The sequence below is a fragment of the Rhamphochromis longiceps genome, linkage group LG7, assembly GCF_057381845.1.
Source record: "Rhamphochromis longiceps isolate RC_006_pf linkage group LG7, R_longiceps_female_GT1.1, whole genome shotgun sequence".
NCBI classification, from domain to species: Eukaryota; Metazoa; Chordata; class Actinopteri; order Cichliformes; family Cichlidae; genus Rhamphochromis; species Rhamphochromis longiceps.
The window spans coordinates 26,610,678-26,632,615 of NC_140563.1; the positions used below are offsets into that span (position 1 = coordinate 26,610,678).

Consider the following 21,938-nt stretch of genomic DNA (forward strand, 5'->3'; position numbering starts at 1 on the left):
TGTGAGCTTTCTGGAGAGTTGGATTATTTACTTTGTTTTCTATCCTTGACATTCATATCTTAGACCAGAGCAGGAAATCTAAATAAAGGTTACTGGGTCCTTTGTTTGAGTCCACTCCCTGTGGAACCTTGACAGTAAAACTGATGCTTTACACTTGTAAAGGATGTTTCCTTATGTAGTTAACAGGAGTAAACCTAACAGCAGATCTACCCTGCACCAACAGAGGTCGGCAGCTTCCCCTAAACATACTCCTGAACAATAGTTATATACTGCATGTTGCCAGGTTTCCTTCATATTGTTCAGTGGCTACTTTCAGATGTACTGTCCTAAAACCCTCATGGACACCTAAATCACTGTCCCCATCATCACAGATCACACTGACCAACAATAAAATGCCTTTGCACAAATTCAGCTATGATGACTCACTGAAGGGGAATTCTTTTGCATGCCTAAATGGACATAAACTCATAGGGGGCAATGTGTGATACAAGCTAGGCTTTTGTGCCATGTAGATGATTCATCCCAGAAATCATTGTTCAACTGATGACCTTTGCTCGAGCAATGCCCCTCCCTCCTCTTCTCCTTCTTTCCCTTTTCTCTCTTTCCTGCTCTTTGCTTTATGCTGAAGAGCAAAGACTGCATAAAAAGAAACCAGTGTGTTGCTAGAAGGAAAAGCAGACTGAAATCTTGGTATCTGCATCAAATACAGGGCAATTTTAACTGTTCAAATCAAAAATGTTCAAATCTATATGACCACTTATTTTGCAGAATCTAAAAAGATGCAGTGGATAAAACAGGGCAAGGTCCAGATGGAAGTCTGTGTGGTCTGTTTGAGCTAGTGGACATGTTCAGCTGCTCCACACTGTAATCTGTCCTGGCCTCTCACCATGTTCTCCATTGTGTTACTGTGTGTCTCAGAAAAGAGATTCACAATAAAATATGCAAAAAAATATCCCAGAACTCTGCTCATTAAATAGTATATATATCTGACACTTGTCTCAGATATTTGTGTTACATTGTCTTAAATTGTTGGATGGAGTAGTTATGACATCATTTCTGGTACATTTTTAAAAATATTATTTGATGCCACATTAATGCGCCACATGTCAGCCACTAAGGCCTGAAGAGCAGATTTTTTTTTTTTATCAAGAATGTCTCTGCACATTTGTCTTGTTGAACACCTTGGTAATAAAGAGACACCCTTTTATAGGCCTTCAGTTGGGACTGAACCAGCTGATATTAATTTGCACCAAATGGCAGGTTTGTTTCCTAATTACTGATGGATTTCAGTGGGTGACATGACTTTCTCTGCTTTGTTGCACCTTTGTTTCCTCAATACATTTTCCCTGTGTCATTGCTCATTATAACACATAACTCAGTTTAAAGACATCTGTAGTTTGATCTCTCTGCATGTGTGGATTTGTGGATTGGATGGGCTGTTACCGACAAATTTTGAGCACCTTTAGAAATACACAACAGTCTCCAGCAGTTCCAAGTATAAGGAATTTTCTTTTTCTTTTTGTTTTAAATAAGGTTATATTGTCACCTTTGCTGGTGACACTATTGGGGATTTATTCAAAACTGAAGGCACACTGAACCAACATGGCCACCACAGCATCCTGCAGCAACATGCCATGAGCTAAACCCAGTTGAGATGTTTGGGATGAGATGGACTGCAGAGTGAAGGCAAAGGGACCAACAAGTGCTCAGCGTCTCTGGAAACTCCTTCAAGACTGGAGTACAACACAGGACTCATAGCCCTTGCTTATACCAGCTCAGTATTGGTCTAATTCTAATAGTTTCAGTCTATTACGTCTGAAGTGTCTAACACTCTTAAGTCATATCCTGGGTCTGTGTGTACAAAGAGATTCAGAGGGAGAGAACAGGAAAGAACTGATAGCCTTGATCCAGGATATACTTAGATTTCCACTTCCTGCCTCCACACATATTAATCATAGTATAGCCATACTTTTCGTGTCCATAAAGAAGGGGATCGCTGTGTCCATACTCTTCTGTCTTTGCCCATATACCTATTAACAATTTATAAAGTTTGAATGTTTTTGTACTTTATAGTCAGTCTCTATTTCTGCTGTAATTTTATTTATATTACAAAGCCAAATGTGTGCATTATATTAAAATTTCAGCTATAAGTGAATGTGTCATTCCAAAACTTTGGATAGTAATGCACCGCTCATAACATGGCTCTGGGGTTTGCTCACATTGAAAGCTTTACTCTCACAAAATCCTAATTTTGAGAGCTGGTTTTGTACATTTTGTACATAAATCTACAGCATCGAGTTGTTATAGGAGCTCAGTCTGCTTTCACACACACTAGAAAATAAGACTTCTAAAGTCTCAGCTGCCTTCACAACATAAAAGGGAAACAAAGCACGAAGTGACAAAGATTTATTGATCCAAACATATCCCACTTGAAGCTTACAGCACACTGAAATGTAAGTAAGACCAAAGTTTAAGAGCTAGTTGAAAAATTGGAAATGATCACCAAAGTGTAAGACAATTTTATTTCCCATATAAATATGACATTATTTATATAATGGCATATGTATCTTTCACAAATGAATCTGGTTAATTGTGTGGTAGATAATATTAATATATTATTATGCCTTGCTTCTGTTATTAAAGCCTACACAAACTTTAATTAGGTACACCTATTTGAAACACTTGACTTCACTGATATTTAAGGTCATTTATATTAACTTGATATTAACTTGCTGGGTGGATCATGGATTGTCTGACCTTGTTCTGAAAGATCATATCAAGTTGTTGGGTCCTAGACTGCTGTTTGTGAGGATTTTCTATGACTGTGTATTCATGAAGAAAAGTACTGAACTCTTAGTAGGACACTAAGAACACAGTACAACATTTCCCTGAACTGAACAAAGAGCTTTTTTTTAAATGCAGTTTAGTCCTGCATATTCATTAATTATAAAGCAGTTACAGACAGGCACAGGACCACAGATGAATCCATGTGTTAAAAAGCAGGGGAGCAGCTGGACCTTTGCACGCATGCATGCATGCATGCACACTGTCCTGGGTGCTCCCCAGAGTAGACAAACAGTAGCCTGTCATTTGCTGGTGCAGTAAAATGCACAGTCATCCAACCACAATATCTGAGCTGCATTATTAATAATCATTTTATTTCATTGCTTCTCCACACACTGAGTGAGTCTTAATTTTTTGAGGTACTAGATAAAAGTGTAACAATGATATGATGATTCCACACGGCTTCAAAAATGTTGAGCTGCGGACTCTGGGGAGGCCAATCCATGACTGATAGAATTTCATTGCGTGTGTTTTTTTGTTTTTTCCCCCCCAAATGATTTTACTGCATTGTCAGTGTGGTTGGGATCATTGTCATGCTGAAAATTAAAGCTGCTGCCCATCAGATTCTTTTCAGATGGTTCTTCGTGTTGCATAAAAATGCACTTTTCTGTTTTCATAATTCCATCAAATTTGACAAGATGTCCCACACCACTCGCTAAAAGGGCAGCACAAAACCGGGACAGATCCTCCACCACGTTTCACTCATGGTTGGACTGCTGACGACCTCCTATGATTGTGACTATGATTTGAAACATTCATTTCTAATCGAATCTAATTTCTAATCTGGATTCATCACTTCATTTCCTGTTCCCAGTGATTGAAGACTAGTTCTTGAGTAATTTGGAATACTTTTGCCTTTTCTTGTGTCTGGATTTTTCCTGCTTCTTAAGAACACGACTTTCAGATACTGTTTGTCTGCTGTAAAAAGTTTTTTAGGTCTGAAACTTCTTATTTTGTTCTTCACTCTTCTAGTTTTGTCAAAATGTTAAAGCAAACACTACAAACCATACCTTTGGTGTTTTTTTGTAGATTCAACTAAAGAAATGGAACCAAATTACAACTTTTTACTGCTAACAACAAAGAGCCTAAAGCTAGAATTTAAATTGGCTGTTGGTTGTCTGTAGCAGCAACACTGGTTCATCCCTTGAGGTGAGATGAGTTGCCTTTTTTTGCTTAGGTGATTCATAGGTCACTGTTAACAATAAGCCACAATTAAAATGAGTGAAAAAAGCAGCAAATGTCCAAAGAAAAACTTTGAAAGACCTTAAGATCTCAATTCTGTGACAACACGTGTTCCTGTGCATCAGGTACAAAACACTACACACACAGGTTTTCCTCCTATCACATCAGAATAAAGACAACATTCATGCTAGTTTAGAATATAAACCTAGATTTCTCATTTGAAGTTTCATTTGACTACTTGAGTCCATCTGCAGTTTCACTATAGGCCTCCAACTTGGACTGAAAAAAATACAAAAATAATTATGAGTTGCAGTGCAATGACCTGATAACTATAGCAAAAACATTCAAAAAGCATCAGCTGCTCTGCTCACTCATAGTGTATTCAGGTTTTCAGGCCACAGCCTCAGTCACCAGATTTGACTCTGTGCAACTTCCTAACCACCTAACTGCAATTCAAGTTGATGAGTTGCTGTTTTGACAAACTTGAGGAGACGCAGACGATTTTGCCAGTCAGTAGTGTCATTGCATCACCGTTACACATCATAGGTGTAAATTATATTCTCATTCAGTTTACTAAATTGGTCTGATCAGCCCAAGCATACTAAACGACCTCCACTAAACAGTCAGATGGACCACACAGTTAGCAAACCTTATTGCAGAGCACAGAAGAAGAAGAAGAATCTTCTTGGTTTGGCACAAATGTAGGCACACCTGTACAGGCAGTGTCGACAGCAGAATCTTTAACTGTTTGTGGTTCATATAAAACATGCAGAACTCAAGTCAGTGATATTTAATGTCCTTGTCTAATGATGAGCTTCCTTTCTTTGTATATTAACTTATTTGTCCATCCTTACCTTGCCAAGTGGCTTGTTGCTGCTATCCCAGTTCCTCCTATCCAGGGAGGGAGGCACCTGATACACATCCTGGCCGGCTGGAGCTGTTGCCTGACCTGGTGCTGGACCTACAGAAGGTGGCACCTGATAGATCTCTTTACCAGGCTGTCTCTGACCTTGAGCTGAGGCCTTGCTGGGTGGTCCTGGCTGGGCTTGTGTAGAAGTTCCACTTGGACCGGAGGGAACTTGGTACACACTTTGGAGGCTTGGTTTGGGACTGTGTGAGGGGGGCATCATGTAGACAGAGTCAGGGTTGGGTTGTGCAGGGCTAGGGGTGGAGTAGGCTGAGTGCATGGATGTGTACTGAGTAGAAGGGAGGGTCTTGTTTGCAAACCCGGAGGAAGACATTGAGGCAATGGATGACAGGGGAGGTGTCGGTTTGGGATATGCACTCGGAGGGTGGAGGGGTCTCTGGACTTGCGAGGTGGGACAGGAAACAGCTGGATCTGGTGTGGAAGGGATGGCCTGCTGCTGTTTACTGTCGTACATGCCAACCAGGATCTTGAGACGGTTGCCAGGGACAATGCCTTGGCGGCCGTGGAGTGAGCAGAGCCACCAGCCATCCAATCCCTGTGTGTCACGCTCCAAGACTGTCATAATGTCGCCCTTGCGGAAAGAGAGCTCATCCGGAGACTCTGCCACATTGTCATACAACGCCTTGGCCAAAATGTTCTGGAGAAAAGGGAAACATAAAATAAAGTCTACTTTAGATACAGCAATGGGAAAATCTATTGTTCTGAAAGCAGGACTGTAAGATATTTATATCCCTGATGTTGGTAACATCAGGGATATAAAACACAGAAGTGTCTATTGAAAGTCTATGTTCTTCACAGTTACAGTGTTTCAGGGATGTGTGCACCGTCTCCTCATCAGTTTCATTCATGTTATTTAGCACCTGTTCAGGTAGTTCACATAAACAGCACAGTCATAATTTCAATTCAGCAAATACATGTAAACCTAATAACACCTAAAAACAGTTCTAAGAGTTGGTTTAGCAGTAACAAGTGGAGCAGAGCCATAAATTTTAAGGGATTTTTAACTATTGATGCAAAAAAGGTTTATTCTATTTAACAATGTTTTGTTTTGGTATATAGATCAGACAGTTCTACAACTGATGTGCTATGGCTAGTTCACCATACAGCACTTAGCCATACTGTAATTTGTTTTGCATGTGGTTTACCATGAAGCCAGTGAGGCCAAAGGAAGTGGAAGTATTGTTACTCTTAGATCAGAAATAAAATCCGTTGTTTAATCAGGACAAACCCACGGAAAGCCATAAACCACCTTAATAGCTTCTGTGGACCCAACCTGCAGTTGGGATTTTAAAGGCAGATCTCGCAATATTTAGTGAACCAAATCAACTTCACATATATGCTGGGTCTAGGTATGAGAAGTTGTGCTTACCCAATTAAATTAAAGAAAAATAATGGAAAAAAAGGCAAAGAAACACAAGTACCACTCCTAACTTCTAAGTGTGTGAGCAGCCTGCCTGTAAAGTCTCCCACTGCACACACTTGATCAGAGACGCAGACATACAGATGTCACTGCGTGTCTTCAACTATGAACTCACAGTAAAGCAAGTGGTAAAGCATAAACAACAGCCCAGCAACAATAATAATAAAAATAAGAATAAAGTAATCATCCGAGAGTGGACCTTGACTTTAATAAATGATTATATCTGAGTAGTTTACATTTTTTTAAGCTTCCAATTATACATTTCAAAATCCATTTTGACTGAATGCTACTAACACGGCAATACAGACACACACACACAACAGACACACACACACAACTGTGAGAACAGTCAGTGTGCAAACAGAAACACCTCCCCCTTCGAAACCAATGTTTGTCGTTCAGTCTGACGTCGACCCGCTCCTCCTCCCTCTGTCTGAGTCCCACCCCAGCTATCATACACTGAAACAACCTGTGCTGGCTGAAGGCCAACCACACACACACACACACACACACACACACACACACACACACACACACACACACACACACACACACACACACACACACACACACACACACACACACACACACACACACACACACACAGTCCACCCTGACCACATAACAGTGTGTGTTTAAATGAGGCCATGTCGCTGGCAGTCGGATTTATGGTTGGACTTTCCTTCTCCTGCATTGGACGTGTACTCAGTGCCTTAGATGAGGCTCTTAACAACAGAGAAACACACTTGACACACTTGAAATCTAATGATTTTTTTTTCTCTTTTCAATATATTTTACTGGTGGATTTAATTATTAGTACTTATCCAGTTCTGGGATATGTGGGAGCCTATCCCAGTTGTCATATAATGGGAGGCAGGCTACATCATGCACTGGTCACCAGTCTGTTGCAGCTCCTGCACTGCAGGCATCGATCCTCTACCTCCTGCTCTGCTGTCGTGCTTAATATTTTATTACATTTTGTGCCGGTTTATCATCGGCTTGCCGATCACCCGTGAAGGACTTTAAACTGCACTAACCTACATGACTGCTGTGATACAAAGACGATTAACTGTTTTATTAACCCGCTCTTTCCTCAAAGATATTATGACATTATTTGTGTTCTTATTTCAAACTGCCCCCTCACTGTTGCTCCTTGACGTGGATGTTGGAGGTTCACTTTAAAGAATGATGCACTCTGATTAACTGAACAGCTTAACTGTGTGACACTGGATAGTCTCAGGTTCAATTGTCACAACTCTGATAGAGCAGGACTCTTGTGATATTATGTTCAATTTGCCGAATTTAACAGTTCAATACTTCAAGAGAGCTTGTTGACCACAGTTATTTTATTCATTGGAGAAGTGATGTCCTGTATGTTTTAAGGCATTCTCATCTTTGATTCACTGTACAGTGTTTGTATTTATAAGACTGGGGGTGTGCGTGACTTTGCATTTAAGCTGATGATGCTAAGATTCATTCACTGAATTCACTGTGTCACCATTAAACTTGTAACTCAGCTTGGCCACAGCTCTGCCCCACAGTACCACCTGATCAGTCCTTTGTTCTTAAATCATTTTATTCTCAACAATTACTAAGATTTGAATATTTCATTCATTGAGATCCAGTCTTAAGTGATTTCTCTTCTGTGTGATGCTTTAGGTATGGATCATCCAGACCACCAGCAGTACATTCCTACTTTTTAAGAATGTACAAGGATTGATAACTTGGCCACTAGCTACTAGTTTTTCAGTCGCCGCTTGCATCGAGATCAAAACTTCGAATCAACTCCAGATCATTCATCTGCTTAATCTGTCATGTTACAAACAGGCCTCACCTGGTCATGAAACTGCAGGTCAATGAAAGTAGGCACTACGTATAAAAATGTTTCTAACTCCCAAAATTGAATGAAAAACTTTGTTAAACCACTTGAATTAAAGACAAAACTCTGCATGTTAATGACATCATGATTGCTTGATTTCAAATCCAGTGTGTTTTGTTTATAAACTAAGCTAAGCTAAGCTCAGATAAGATAGCCTCTATTAGTCTCAGAGATGGGAAATTCACATAGAGATAAAATTACAAAAATTGTGTCATTGTCCCCAATACTTGTCAACCTAACTGTTTTGTACACAGAGAGGGGAAATGGAATATACGAGTCCGTTGTCTTCTACGCCCCAAAATGGAAACCATTATACCATCATGGTTTCCATTTTGCATTTTGCACAGACGACTGGGAGATAAACCTGTATGCACAACAGTAACGCAACAGTGCGTCGCCTAGCAGCAACGACACGCCTCAAGTATTCTGAATGCTGCCGGCTTAGCTTGATCAGGAGGGGTAACCACCAGGTCTTTGCAAAAAAAGAAAAAGGGTGAAGCACTCAAACACTGGCCGGAGTGAAGCATGGTCAGAGTGAAGAGAACTACCTTCTGACAGTTACACTTTAGTGCTTAATTACATTTTGTAAAGCCTCGAACACCCTTGTCTGCTAATAACTGTGAGAAAGCTATCAAGTAGACAGTTGTACATGCACTCTGCAGGGCAGTCTGTGAGTGTGGAGAAATAAGAACACAGTGGGAACTAATCACATTATCCAGACAGCAGGGGATAAAGCCCAGCAGCAAAATGTCAACAATGTCCAGCTAACTGAGAAAAAACTCTCAAACCCTTTTCTGACTCAGGATAGGTGAGAGCTAGGTGAAGTAATGTCATTATTTTTGTTTTGTTTTTGCTTACATATGTGAAAGTTAAAGTTACAACATTGGCTCTCTATTAATAGAATAGAATATAGAATAAAATAGCCCTTTATTGTCCTTGTACATGTAAATAATGGGTGCTCCACGCCAACTGTGCAGGAGTAAAAGAAAAACATATACATATATATAGTATGAGCATAAAATGTAAACAGTATAGAGATATATGTTTGCTACATGTTTGCTATTTGCCAGGAATAAATAGCAAACAGAAGAGATATATATCAGTCTAGAGGAATATATATTGAAATGCATGAGTACAATCTACATGAGAACTTTCAGTCTATTGGCCAGATGTGTGTTTAGCAAAATCAACAACAACATCAAGTAAATATAGGAGAGCGTGCTTTGTTCTGCACTAGTGATACAGACCATTTACCATTTAGTGACACAGAGAATTTAGCCCTAACATCTGTATTTGTCTGGGCAGCTCAAGTTCTATAAAGCAGATCAGTTGTTCTTGTTTGTGTACTCTGGATCACTACACATGCCATATTCACATCTGGACAAACCAACCACACCAAGAGCTTGATTTAATTGCACTACACAGTGTGCCCTTACTCCCTCACAGTACTGCGCTCAGAGCTATGCGCCCTCCCCCTCAGTCATTACGTGGTAGTTCTAACCATTGCATCCAAGTTAAGACTTGCTTCTTTTTCTGTGTTAACACACAAACAGCTATAAATCGTTAGCTTCAAATCTTAGTAAATAGTATGTTTGATTTGAATCTTCATCTCCCTAAAGAAAAATGGCTACAGATACATTTGTACTGAGAACAGCCACAAAAACAAACACTCATGCCTTTTCATTGCTACGTTTTCATGTGTCTTTTTAAGTAATGGCTCCTCTGACACACACACACACACACACACACACACACACACACACACACACACACACACACACACACACACACACACACACACAGTATGTACAAAACAAAAAACACAAGACCTGACCTGTCCTCGACACACACAAAAGAGCAGTTCCAGAAAGCCACGAACTCTACGTGGTAATCTGAGAGATGAGATTAGAAATATAGTATGTTAGTTATGATGTTTAAGATTAGGCTCAGAGGCTAGGAAACCTATGTGTCCCCACAGAGACAGAAAGCAGACGGCTGAAAATCCACTTTTCTTTGTATTCGGTCAGACTGAATGTATTAAATTGGCATATTTAAGGGCACACCCCAGAAATCGAAGGATTTACAGAGGACTTCCCAAAAATGTAACTAACATTTAGTTAGTTTCTAGAGACCATTTATTAGCATGAGTCTTTCTTTTGTTTCTTTTGTGTTTTTGTGTGCCTTTGTTTTGTGTTTGTATGTGCGTGTGTAAAGATGGTGATAAAACATTTGCAAGTTTGTCTCTGTACATGACTCCACCTGACAGAAGAGAATAGGAGCGGGAATGTTATTTGGATTTTACCCTTCAGTGTGTTTTGGTTTCATTTCAAATTTGATTGTAGTGTTTGTTTGTTTGTAGTGATTTAAATGTGAACATGCACAAGGATAGCACTTAATGGAAATACAAATTTGGGTATTTTTAGAATTAAGTTCTTCAATAAATTGCTGAATAACATTTTGTCCCATTGGCAGGTCAGCTGGTTAAAGGGATTCATTTTGGATTAGTCTGACAATAATGATTAGATGCTTTTCAGGAATTGTTTCTTAGCTTTGTTGATCATCTTGTGCTTTCCACATGTACAAGGGTTAACAGAGCCAGGTGTTTATGTAGATTCTTAAAAAGAATAAGATTGCTTTTCTCACTCTTATAGCAAATCAGCTTCAGTTATCACTGCTTCATTTGACATGAAATAAGAAGAAAACTGGCCTCACACAGCCATAAAACTGCTTGTCAGGCAAGTCCAGTTAATTTAGAGCCACTGTGTATGTAACTAGCTTCAGTTCCTGAGTAGTGAATGAAAACATTTTGTCAAACCATTCGGATTACAGTTGAAAGTCTGCACTTCAGTCACATATTGACTAACTGCAAATCCACCGTGTGGGTGTACAGGGGCAAAACTACAAAAACTGTCTGTGTCAAACAAATCGCAGACCCAACTCTATCAGCCCTTGATCTTTCACCTTGAATGCTAAGTACTTCTATAGCCGACTCTTACTTTGACTCTTTTCTTATCAACAGGTCAGAGCAGAGCTTCCATGACAGCTACATTAGCTTTTTGGGTGCTTGTTATGCTTAAGGATGAACTGGAACATTTGTGGGCATGCGGTTCCAGAAGAACTGCAGCCTTGGCAAATAAATTACCTACAGTACTATTCATCCGTCTATTTTCACCCATTTATCGAATTCATGGTTATTCATGGTCGCAGGAAGGCTGGAGTCAGTCCAATCGGCCATAAGCTGAGAGTGGGGACATGGACACAGGGAGAACATGCAAACTCCACACAGAAAGGTTCAGGCAGATTGTGGATTCGAAACCTGAGGCTCAGCAAGGCGAGTTAACCTTCCTGTTTTCTCCCCAGAAACCCTCAGTTTCTCTTCAGCACAGGCTGACAAAAAGTCTGAGCTGAGTTGAGTGAAACATTCCATTTGACTTTAACTAGTAAATATTTCATTTATTTATTACCAATTAAAATTTAACCATCAGAGAAAAAATTACTCATAACCATCTCACAGACATACCATTATGTACAACTACCTTCAATTTTTCCACAACACGGGCCTTCAAGCTGGCAGTAGTTCAACAGTTACTTAAAAAGCCATCACTTGACCCAGCTGTCTTAGCTAATTATAGGCCAATCTCCAACCTTTCTGTCATCTCAACAATCCTTGAAAGAATAGTTGTCAAACAGCTAACTGATCATCTGCAGAGGAATGGTTTATTTGAAGAGTTTCAGTCATGTTTCAGAGCTCATCACAGCACAGAAACAGCTTTAGTGAAGGTTACAAATGATCTTCTTATGGCCTCTGACAGTGGACTCATCTCTGTGCTTGTCCTGCTAGACCTCAGTGCAGCGTTCGATACTGTCGACCACATATTTTATCACAGCGTGCTGTAAGTATTAAAGCTACTGCACTGCAATGGATTGAATCCTATCTAACAGACTCCAATTTGTTTGTGCAAATGGAGAGTCCTCTTCACACATGAAGTTTAATTATGGAGTTCTACAGGGTTCAGTGCTAGGACTGATTCTGTTTAGGCATAGCATACATTTTCACTGTTGTAAATATGACCCACTGCATATGTCCATGAAGCCAGATAACACTCAGCAATTAGTTGAACTGCAGGGATGTTTTAAAGACACAAAGACCTGGATGGCCTCTAACTTTCTGCTTCTAAATTCAAGTATAATTGAGGTTATTGTACTCGGCCCTGAAAATCTTAGAAACATGGTATCTAACCAGATTCTTACTCTGGATGGCATAACCTTCGCCTCCAGTAACACTGTGAGGAAAACTGGGAGTCGTCCTTGACAAGGATATGTCCTTAAATATGCATATTAAACAAATATGTAGAACTGCTTTTTTCCATTTGTGTAACATCTCTAAAATTAAAAACATCCTGTCTCAGAGTGATACTGAAAAACCAGTTCATGCATTTATTACTTCTAGACTGGACTCCTGTAATTCATCATCCTAAAAACTCCCTGAAAAGCCTTCAGTTGATCTAAAATCCTGCAGCAAGAGTCCTGACAGGGACTAGAAAGAGAGAGCAGATTTCTCCTATATTGTCTTCTCTTCATTGACTCCCTTACTTAAAGTTAAGGGACAAGACTCTCCTTTTTGATAAAGCATATAGTTAGAGCTGGATTAGGTGATCCTGAATCCTCCCATAGTTAAGCTGCAATAGACTTAGGCTGCTGGGAGCTTCCAATGTTGCACTGAGTGTTTCTCATTTTCTCACCCCTTTTCACTCACCGTGTGTTTAAACATTTAACTGTTAGTTATTACTCACTGGCTCTCTTCGACAGCACGTATTTTGTCTCCCTCACCTCACCCCCTCCCTGAGCCTGACTCGGCTGGAGGTTTCTTCCGGTTGAAGGGGATTTTTTTCCTTCCCACTGTCACCAAAGTGCTCCTCTGTATTATTGTAATAATAAGTACTGAGGCAACTGCTGTTGTGATTTGGCGCTATAAAAAGGAAACTGAATTGAACTGTACCTTGTTTAGTCGTGGTTGTCATTTTCTATCTTTCTACTCCCTTTCTGTCTTTCTGTTTGCCCTCACAGCCCAGGTGCTCACAGGCGGCTGCCCCTCCTCCCCTCCTCCCCTGAACTTTTTTAAATCTCAAAGAAATGACACAGGCATGTATGTGGTAAGGAAATGACAGTGTGGTCCTGCAATGCATGAGGGTCATGGAAGGACGATCTACTGTATCTAACGATACACAGTTAGTGGAACTATGCAAATTCCACTAACTGTGTTTTGACTTTGGTGAGTTTTGTGTGTGGTTCTATAGCCAAAGCACATTTGGGATTTTTTTGTTTGTTTGTTTGTTTTTTTGTGTATATGCCTGTTATCGGTGAAGCAAGCAAGAACCTGCCAACAAACTGTCCTTACACCCCCCTGTCCCCGCCCCCGACACAAACTCACGCACACAGAGTCCCACTTAAGACAGCATTCCACAGCCTCCACATACAAACACACAACTCCTCTGTTACCTCACATTCCCGCGGCACAGCAGCCACACTGCATTTCATCCTGAAGTTGACAAAGCAACAAAAAACAGCAGAGCAATCCTATTTTCCTTTCTTTGACCGTTTCTCTCTTCTCCCACACGGCTTCCTCTTGCTGTCCCTCTTTCTGCCCGTCTATCTCTCGCTCCAAACATCTGCTTCTTTCCTTCCTCTCTTCCACCGTCAGTCTGGCCTTCCCTCCCCCATTCCTTCTTTCCTGTCTTGGCATGTCAAACTATTATTGAGAAATAGTTGTGCGTACACGGCTGATTTGTACCAGCAGAAAAAAATACCCCACCAGCCAGCTGAACATCTAGATGAAGCTGGAAAGTGTGTCTTGCAGGGCAGTGATGTTTACAACGTGTGCACGGCCCCAAAACAAAAGGAAAAGGCTCTATATTTGAGTCATCTGCCATAAAGCTGTGAATTACTCCTCTTGCAGTAATGTGTTAAACTGTATATTATTTCATTTTAGTGAGGAGCCGTAGTGTTCGATGCGCCAAATATGTTTTTTGGAGTAAACGCCGAGTTCTCTTATATTTGACATGGAACCGGCTGTGCTTATCACTAAACACTAAAGATTAAAGAATCTGAAAAGAAGGATGCTTAAAAAAAAGGATACTGCGTAAAAAGGAACTCTCCACTGATTTTATGCACTGAGATCAATTAACCCTGTGAAAACAGGAGCATGATGTTTTTAGTGTTTCTGGGAGACCTCTGTTAAGCCTCACAGTCATCCGTGTCATGTAAATGACATTTTTGGGAAGTCCTCAGTAAAACTTTTGATTTCTGGGGTGTGCCCTTAACCCTTGTGTGGTGTTCGTATTTTTGTTACTCAGCCAGTGTTCATGGGTCTGGTGGACCCGCTAGAGTTTTGGCTTTCCAAATTAACACTATCAAACAATTTTATGTTAAATTACTCAACAGATGTTTACTTCATCCCAATTACAAGACATATGAACAGCAAACATGGTTAATTTTTTCCCTTTACCTTTGTTAGATCACATTTATGAATTAATGTGCTTCTCGTTTTTCTTTTATATAAAATGTTATAAATAAATCAGTTATAATCAAGTGGAGTGAGTGGAAAGACACAACACATTTACACGTGAAAAAATAATTAATTGTTTAATTTTTCTTTTGAAAAAAACTGAACACGGGTCTCACAGACCCGAACACCATACAAGGGTTAAATATGCCAATTTAATAATCTATTCAGTCTGAGTACAACCAAAGGTGGATTTCCAAGCAGCCCCGGCTGCTTTCTAGAGCAGGCTTCTGCTTTAGCAAGTGAAGAATGTCTGCCTTCAGGCTATGACTAACAACAGAAACAACAGCAGTGATTTCGTAGCCTGGAGAACAGGACAGGCTCACACAGGTGTGGCCAGATATTGCTTAACCTGATGACAGATGATCTTGGTAGGAACTTTTAAATAGCTGGCAGACTATTCATAACAGATAGCTGGTTGGCTGAAAACAGCTCCTCTTTGTACACAACAGTGAGAAACAGAGGTTGCAAGAATCTGAAAGTCAGAAGTCACGTGGAGTGTGTTACTACTGAAGAGATTTAACTGAACTAAAGTTCATACCAGTAGCGTTTTTGATGTTTGTGTTTTAAAAAAATCAGGTAAATTCTTAATTCTGTCTATAGAAGAGAGTAAGTTGTAAGTGTGACTTAGTCTATGATTTGTTAAGAATATACAATAGAGGAATGTGTGTGTGTGTACACACTGCATTTCATCACTCAAGACATCGCAGTGATGGAGTAAATTGGAATATCATCTTAAAAAACTGAAATTTAAGAAAAAAGAAAAACTCTCCCCAGAAATGCCACAGAAACATCAACCAAAAGTATTTGGTTTAAAATACTAATTTCACAACCACAGGATCTAACTGGAAATTTATGCAATCCCTTTCATCCATGTGCACAGCAGGATTTACCAAAAATTATATCTCGACTTCTATTTTGACTGTTTGAAGGCGGTGAACTTTTCTGAGAAGCAACAGATATAGTAAAGGAGTGCAAGTACAAATGGTTACAGCGCCGTGCTGACGTCACAGTTTAATCACTCACATATGTTATGGAATACTCTGCACCCAGCAGCAGATTCAAAACATTCAGTAATTCATAGCTTGTTGACTGTCCTCTAACTGCTCTCTACTGTAAAGTGAAACCAAGGGTAGACATGCAGGTATATATTAACTCAACATAAAAAAAGCACTTTCTTCTCCAACCGAGAAAATAAAGTTAATCAGTAAGTGCAAAAAACTGTGGTCAAATGGCCAATCGAGGCAACCATCTCCATCAATTGTTAAAATACCCAACTTCAGAGAAAAGACTAATATGTTTATGGCTGTTTCATGATCCATCCATCCATTTGCTTTTGAAAGTGCTTTGGTATTGGGAGACAGGAAGAAAGGTTCAGAAATGAGTTCTTCCAGTGTAATGTTCAAGTCACTTGACTAAAGTCAAGTTTTTCTTCAACAGAACAATGATCCAAACACAGCTCCAACCAACACGACAAGTATTTAAAGAAGGTGTACTCAGACAGACCACAATGACTCGATCTTAAGCCCAGTCCTGGCATGGCTGTGGTGCTCTGGTTAGCATTGTTGCCTGCTAATATTATGCCAAAATATTCTTGTAATAAGTGTTTTCACACCATCCGACAGAATTCACATTGTTCTGTTTTCAAAAATAAAATGTGCACATCAACATTCCTCAGTAATCTACAGAGCTAATACAGGATTAACCAAGCATGCCGAGAGGACTTAAATCTTACTCAGATTATTCTGGGCATACACACTGTTGGTAATATCATGTCACCAGTTTCCAGAACTGAGTCAGTTTCTTGATTCATTTCCAGTGATGTATGTAGTATATAAAGTGATTTCTGCTGCTCTGAACCACACAGATCAAATTAAACAGACAGACAGTCAGCAAAATATTAACTAGTAAAAATGTTATTTTGTTTCCTGGTGTGGAATTATTTTTGTCAGCAACAGTTATTTTTGTTACTTCACTTGACTGTGATACAGAAAGACTAAACCAGGGGCTGAATATCAGCACCTCAGACCTCATCAACCTGGAGGACTCATCTGATGTTTAGTTACTGTCACAAAATGCATCCAGAGGATATGCTTTAATACAAAGTATAAATCACCTCAGGTTAGTTTTCATCAAAATACTAGTATTACTTAAGACTAGAACTATGTTAAACATTTGGAGTGAGGTCTAAGTCAAGAGTTGCAGGACGTGGCCAAAGCTTTGGTACTGCACTCAAAGTTTAGAGCAGCCCACCCATGCCAATATGTGCTAATTCTGATATCATCTCGCACAGAACTCCAAACAGACTGACAATCCTAGCCGCAACTATCACAGTGATGCTGGACCCAAATGAAGAATTGCTTTTTTCCAGTTCAATTTAGTGCAATCGGCCCAATTTTTGCAATCTGAAAGAGAAACTCCTACCAATACATATACAGACCAGCCACAACTGGGTACATAGCTAACACAGTGTGACTTCTGACTGTGATTATTTGACGTATTTCCCTGATACAGGACCGTGACTTCAGGCATAATAGGTTCCATGAGAAGAAGGGATCCACTTGGCTGGTATATGGGCAGCATCTCAGTGACATGGATTCAACCCTCGACTTATTACAAATACAAGATAGCATCTATCCAGCACAGCACTAAAGACTGCTGTGTTTGTTGGCTCAGTCTATGTGAGATTTGGTAAATGAGGGCGGACACCTAATCACCAAAAGTCAAAAGATGCTGGGTATGTTTAAGACAGAGATGGTGTTGCTGTATGTGTCAAGCGTCATGTAGGAGACAGAGGGAAATTCTTGCTGTAAGTCAGGCCTGGATGACTCAATCAGTAAGGGCAGAATACACTGACAGAGGTGTGGGCTGACTCAGTAAAGATCTCTGGCAAATCTTAATAGTGATCATTATATGTTTATATGTATATTTCAATCCATAAGGGTAAATTGAGTTTTAATACAGTTGTAATGAATAACATGTGACATACAGCACCATCCACACATTACTACGCCGCATTGTTGCACTGGGTGAGGAAGGACTAAGGCATGCAGACAGCTCTCACTTCCACACTTAAGGCCAGCTTGAAATGACCAGTTAAGCTGACATACAGGTGTTTGGACTGTGGGTGGAAGCCAGACCACCAGGTTGGAGGTTTGAACTTAAACTTTCTTGCTGTGAGGCATCAGTGACAAATATAGTGCCTTACACTTGTAATATTAATCATGATGATAATAGAGCATCTCCGTATCATCCTGCACTATAATACTATCTTTATACTTGCAGTTGGGAGTGGGGGTGGAACAGCAATATCCATCTCCTGTGTTCACTCAGCCACTTTCCACTGTTCTCTAAGTCCATCAGGTGAGGGATTGCTGAGGATGTTCAGAAATCACTGCTAATATTAATCACTGGACAGTGGGTGAAACATTTGTTTCCTGCTGCATGTTTTATACAGGAGGTTATCGCACCTCAACCACATTAAGTATTTCCAGCAGTCCCTCTGCCTCCAACTCATCCCTCGCTGTCACACCATCCGTCTGCATGTCCTCCTTCACTACATCCATGAACCTCCTCTGAGGCCCTCCTCTTTTCCTCCTCCCTGGCAGCACCCTCTTCATCATCATTTGACCAGTGTGCCCACTCTCCCTCCTCTGCACATGTCCAAACCACCTCAGCCTTGTCTTCAAATTACTCCAACGGAGCCGTCCGTCTGACGCACTCGTTTCTAATCCTCTCCTTTCTGCCCACTCCCAGTGAAAATCTTAGCATCAAAATAAAACAAACTTTATAATCTCTAAAGACATTTATGAGCTTTAAGTGTTCGCTAACCTTTCTGACAATCCACCATATGCACCAAATTCTGGTAAACGATGACGCATTAATATGTTTTTAAATCCTATTTCACACTTTTTTACATGGTAGATTATGTTTAAACTGAAATATAACTGTTATAAAAATAAACAGTCTTACTAATGATATTTATGAAGTAATAAAAGGCGTAATCCATCAATTGTTTAATACTTAACCAGCCATTTATGCATTTTTCATTTAGTATCAAAATAGTATCAAAACCTAAATAATCTGCGTAACTGATTCAAAAACGATGATGTTTTATTTCATTAGGAAGAGACTGTATTCTTGGACTTTAATAAATGCTGTGGTCTCAGAGCGACTCCAAACATTTCATTATTCCTTATCCATTTAATCACTGATTGGTTGCACTAAATATACCACTTGTGATTTTGTGGCTCCTTATATACTTAACTGTGTGATATATCTGAAAGCACAGAAAGGCTGCTTTCCAGTATACAGTCCAAGAGGGCTATATGCTTAAACACATCTTCATCTTGTTGTGGTTGCTGGTTAGCTCATGCTAATGCAGTTTGTCTCCAGCCCTTATTTTTCACTAAAAGTGAATATGTTAAAGCACACACGCACACACTAACAGGACAGGGCAGGCTCGTGGAGTCAGTGGAAAAGGTCTGAGAGACTTACATCTAAATCACACGACACTGGAATCTTATTTCATATTGATTACACACTAATTACTGGCAGGTAATTACTCGTTACAAACACAGCAATCTGCTCTACAGTATTTAACTATGTGCAACATTCCTTACTGTGTACTTGCCACACACACACACACACACACACACACACACACACACACACACACACACACACACACACACACACACACACACACTCACTAAGTGTTGAGCCAACATTCAGAAACAATAGCAAGGAAGGAGCAGTCTTTTTCTTTCTATCAAACAAATTCCCCCCTCCCTATCAAACCATAATTCTGTCTCTCCAGTCATCAAGTCCCCATTGTTTGAGCTAAATCTTTGTCATGTTCTGTATCAGCACATGGCATCCTGTTCTGCCTTGATTTCTGCTCACTTAACTCAACCAAGGGATCGCCTTTGACTGTCAGTTGGCCATAAGACCTACATTTCTCCCTACTTTCCTCTGAGTAAGAAAAACAACAGACCACATCTCTCTGACCTTTTTTTCTTCTTTTTTCTCTTTCTTTTCAGTCACAAAGCCCCCCAAAATCTCCTTCTAGGTCCACTGGGGCTTCTGTTTCAACATAAGCCTGTGCTTCTGGCTGTAAGTGGAAAGGATAGTGGAAAAACCAAACAGCTAAATGTGGTGAATATGGCGGCTCTGTGTGCTCTGATTCTGTCCAAAAACGCACTCAAAGAAAAAAGATTAAAAGAACCAGTAGCTTTGTATCTTTAACAACTATAAGCATTAGTGACTTATGTTTTGCTATACTTTGAAATACATATTCAGCAATCCAACTTAGAAGTGTGAAATTTCACTTACTTTGGATATTTTTTCTCTTAAAGCACATAACTTACAAGGTTTATTTATGCAATGGCATGCCTGAAATGTTGCTGTGTACACACACACACACACACACACACACACACACACACACACACACACACACACACACACACACACACACCCTGCTGAGAGCCAACAAAAGGTAGGTCCACTGAAGAAATGTTAAATCCAGTCTCGCTCTCTCTCCTTCACAGTGCTTTCACAGCTGGGGTATAGCATGCTCTGCTAAAACACACTGAACCACTGAAACTAAAGGAGTAAGACAAACGCTAGAAAAAAAGGATCACCTTAAAGAGGCAGCATGCTGTATGGGCTGTGATTCTGAATGAAAACAAACTCTCATACACACTCACCAGATAGTTCATTTTGTCCCAAGCAAGGCAGCTGTGCTAACTCCGAGGCAGGGCTTTAGCTCAGCCCTGTGAGACTCTGTGCAACAAGATCCAAAAGATCTCCAAACTCCTCCAAGTCCCCTCCTTCACCCTCCTTCCTTCCTATGTCCTTCTCCCAACCCTCCCTGTTATTTTCCTTCTCCGTATCTCTTCTTTTGTCTTGTCCAGTCTTGTTTTCAACAGTCAAGCAGATCTCCACATAATGCCCCTGTGTGATCTCACACAGCAAGAATGAGACCGCTGCCTGCCTCATTTACTTGTACCCTCCTCGTCCCCTCTTTCTGCCTTGATCTCTCTGTCTTTGCTGTGGAAAAGAGGGCGGAGTGTGTAACCCGACACGTCACTTCCTGCTGAATCATGATATTTCCTCTGTCCACTCAGTCTATTGGCCTGAGGAGCTCTTATCATGCAAATAAGCCCTCCCAGTGTCCTTACTCCCAGGCTGAGAAAGCGTGTCAGTGCTCTGGTATGCTCATGCACAGGCGCTAGGGAACATGCCATAGCTTTACTGTCTTTACTGTCAGATTGGCATTTCTTTGGCACCCAGCCTTAAAGAGCTAATGACTAACATGAATGTATTTCAGTGGATGTGACAATCAATTAACCCTTTATAATCCAAAAATCTGAAAGGATGTTCCAATTGTCTGCAGGCACTTCCCTGCCTCTAAAGAATGTTTTTCCATTATTGGAAAAAATATAAATTCGGAATAAAGGACACAGAGACAAACTACTTTCCTTTTTGATCCACGTCTGACCTGGCAAAGATCTGATGCCATATCCCCTTCTGTCACAACCCTCCCCATTTATTCAGGCTTGGGAAAGGCACTAGGAGTATACAGATTTGGGGACAGGATAGAAAATAGTAAAACAGAGGGACAGCTCAGGTTCAGCTTTTTGTAGACAAAGTTAGAAACAAGGCTGAGGTGGTATGGAGATGTGCAGAAGGGGGAGGGTGGCTATACCAGACAGTGGATGATGAAGCTGCCAGGCAGGAGGAAAAGAGAAGGTTAGTGGATGTGAGACAGAAGATGAGGTTAAGGATAGAGTGAGATGGAGATGGGGAAAGAAAAAAAGAGCAAAATAATGGGAATATTTTAATTTATTTATTTTTACCATCGATCAAGAACTGTTTTTGAAAAAACAGGTGAAAAAGTACAGGACAGGCATATGGAAACTATCATAACTTTTACTAATAATGTTTGTTTAGCACTACAAAATGTCAATTCAAAACTAGATCAGGAGTTCCACATGGCTGTGGATTTAATATTTTTAGTTGGAGTGGCTTCCAAGAGATCTGGACCAGGAGTCAGTCTACCATTCCTTCCTTGAACGGCCTATTGGACACCCTGGACTGAAAGTAATAAACCTGTAAT

At 40.2% G+C, this 21,938-nt stretch overlaps 1 protein-coding gene across 3 annotated transcripts in view; it reads right to left on the reverse strand.

Annotated features, from left to right (window-relative positions):
* The window catches only part of bcar1 (BCAR1 scaffold protein, Cas family member), a 51,026-nt gene that overhangs the window by 10,732 nt on the left and 18,356 nt on the right, over positions 1-21,938 (reverse strand). The window contains exons 1-2 of one of the 3 annotated variants that reach the window (XM_085413104.1): positions 20,527-20,867; positions 4,881-5,591 (exon numbers count right to left, since the gene is read on the reverse strand). In XM_085413104.1, the coding sequence (XP_085269230.1) occupies positions 4,881-5,591; positions 20,527-20,538 (723 nt within the window). In that variant the 5' untranslated portion in view covers positions 20,539-20,867. Of the gene's footprint in view, positions 1-4,880; positions 5,592-13,752; positions 13,923-20,526; positions 20,868-21,938 lie in introns of those variants that run through there. The other 2 variants (XM_085413103.1, XM_085413105.1) reach the window with 2 other exon arrangements.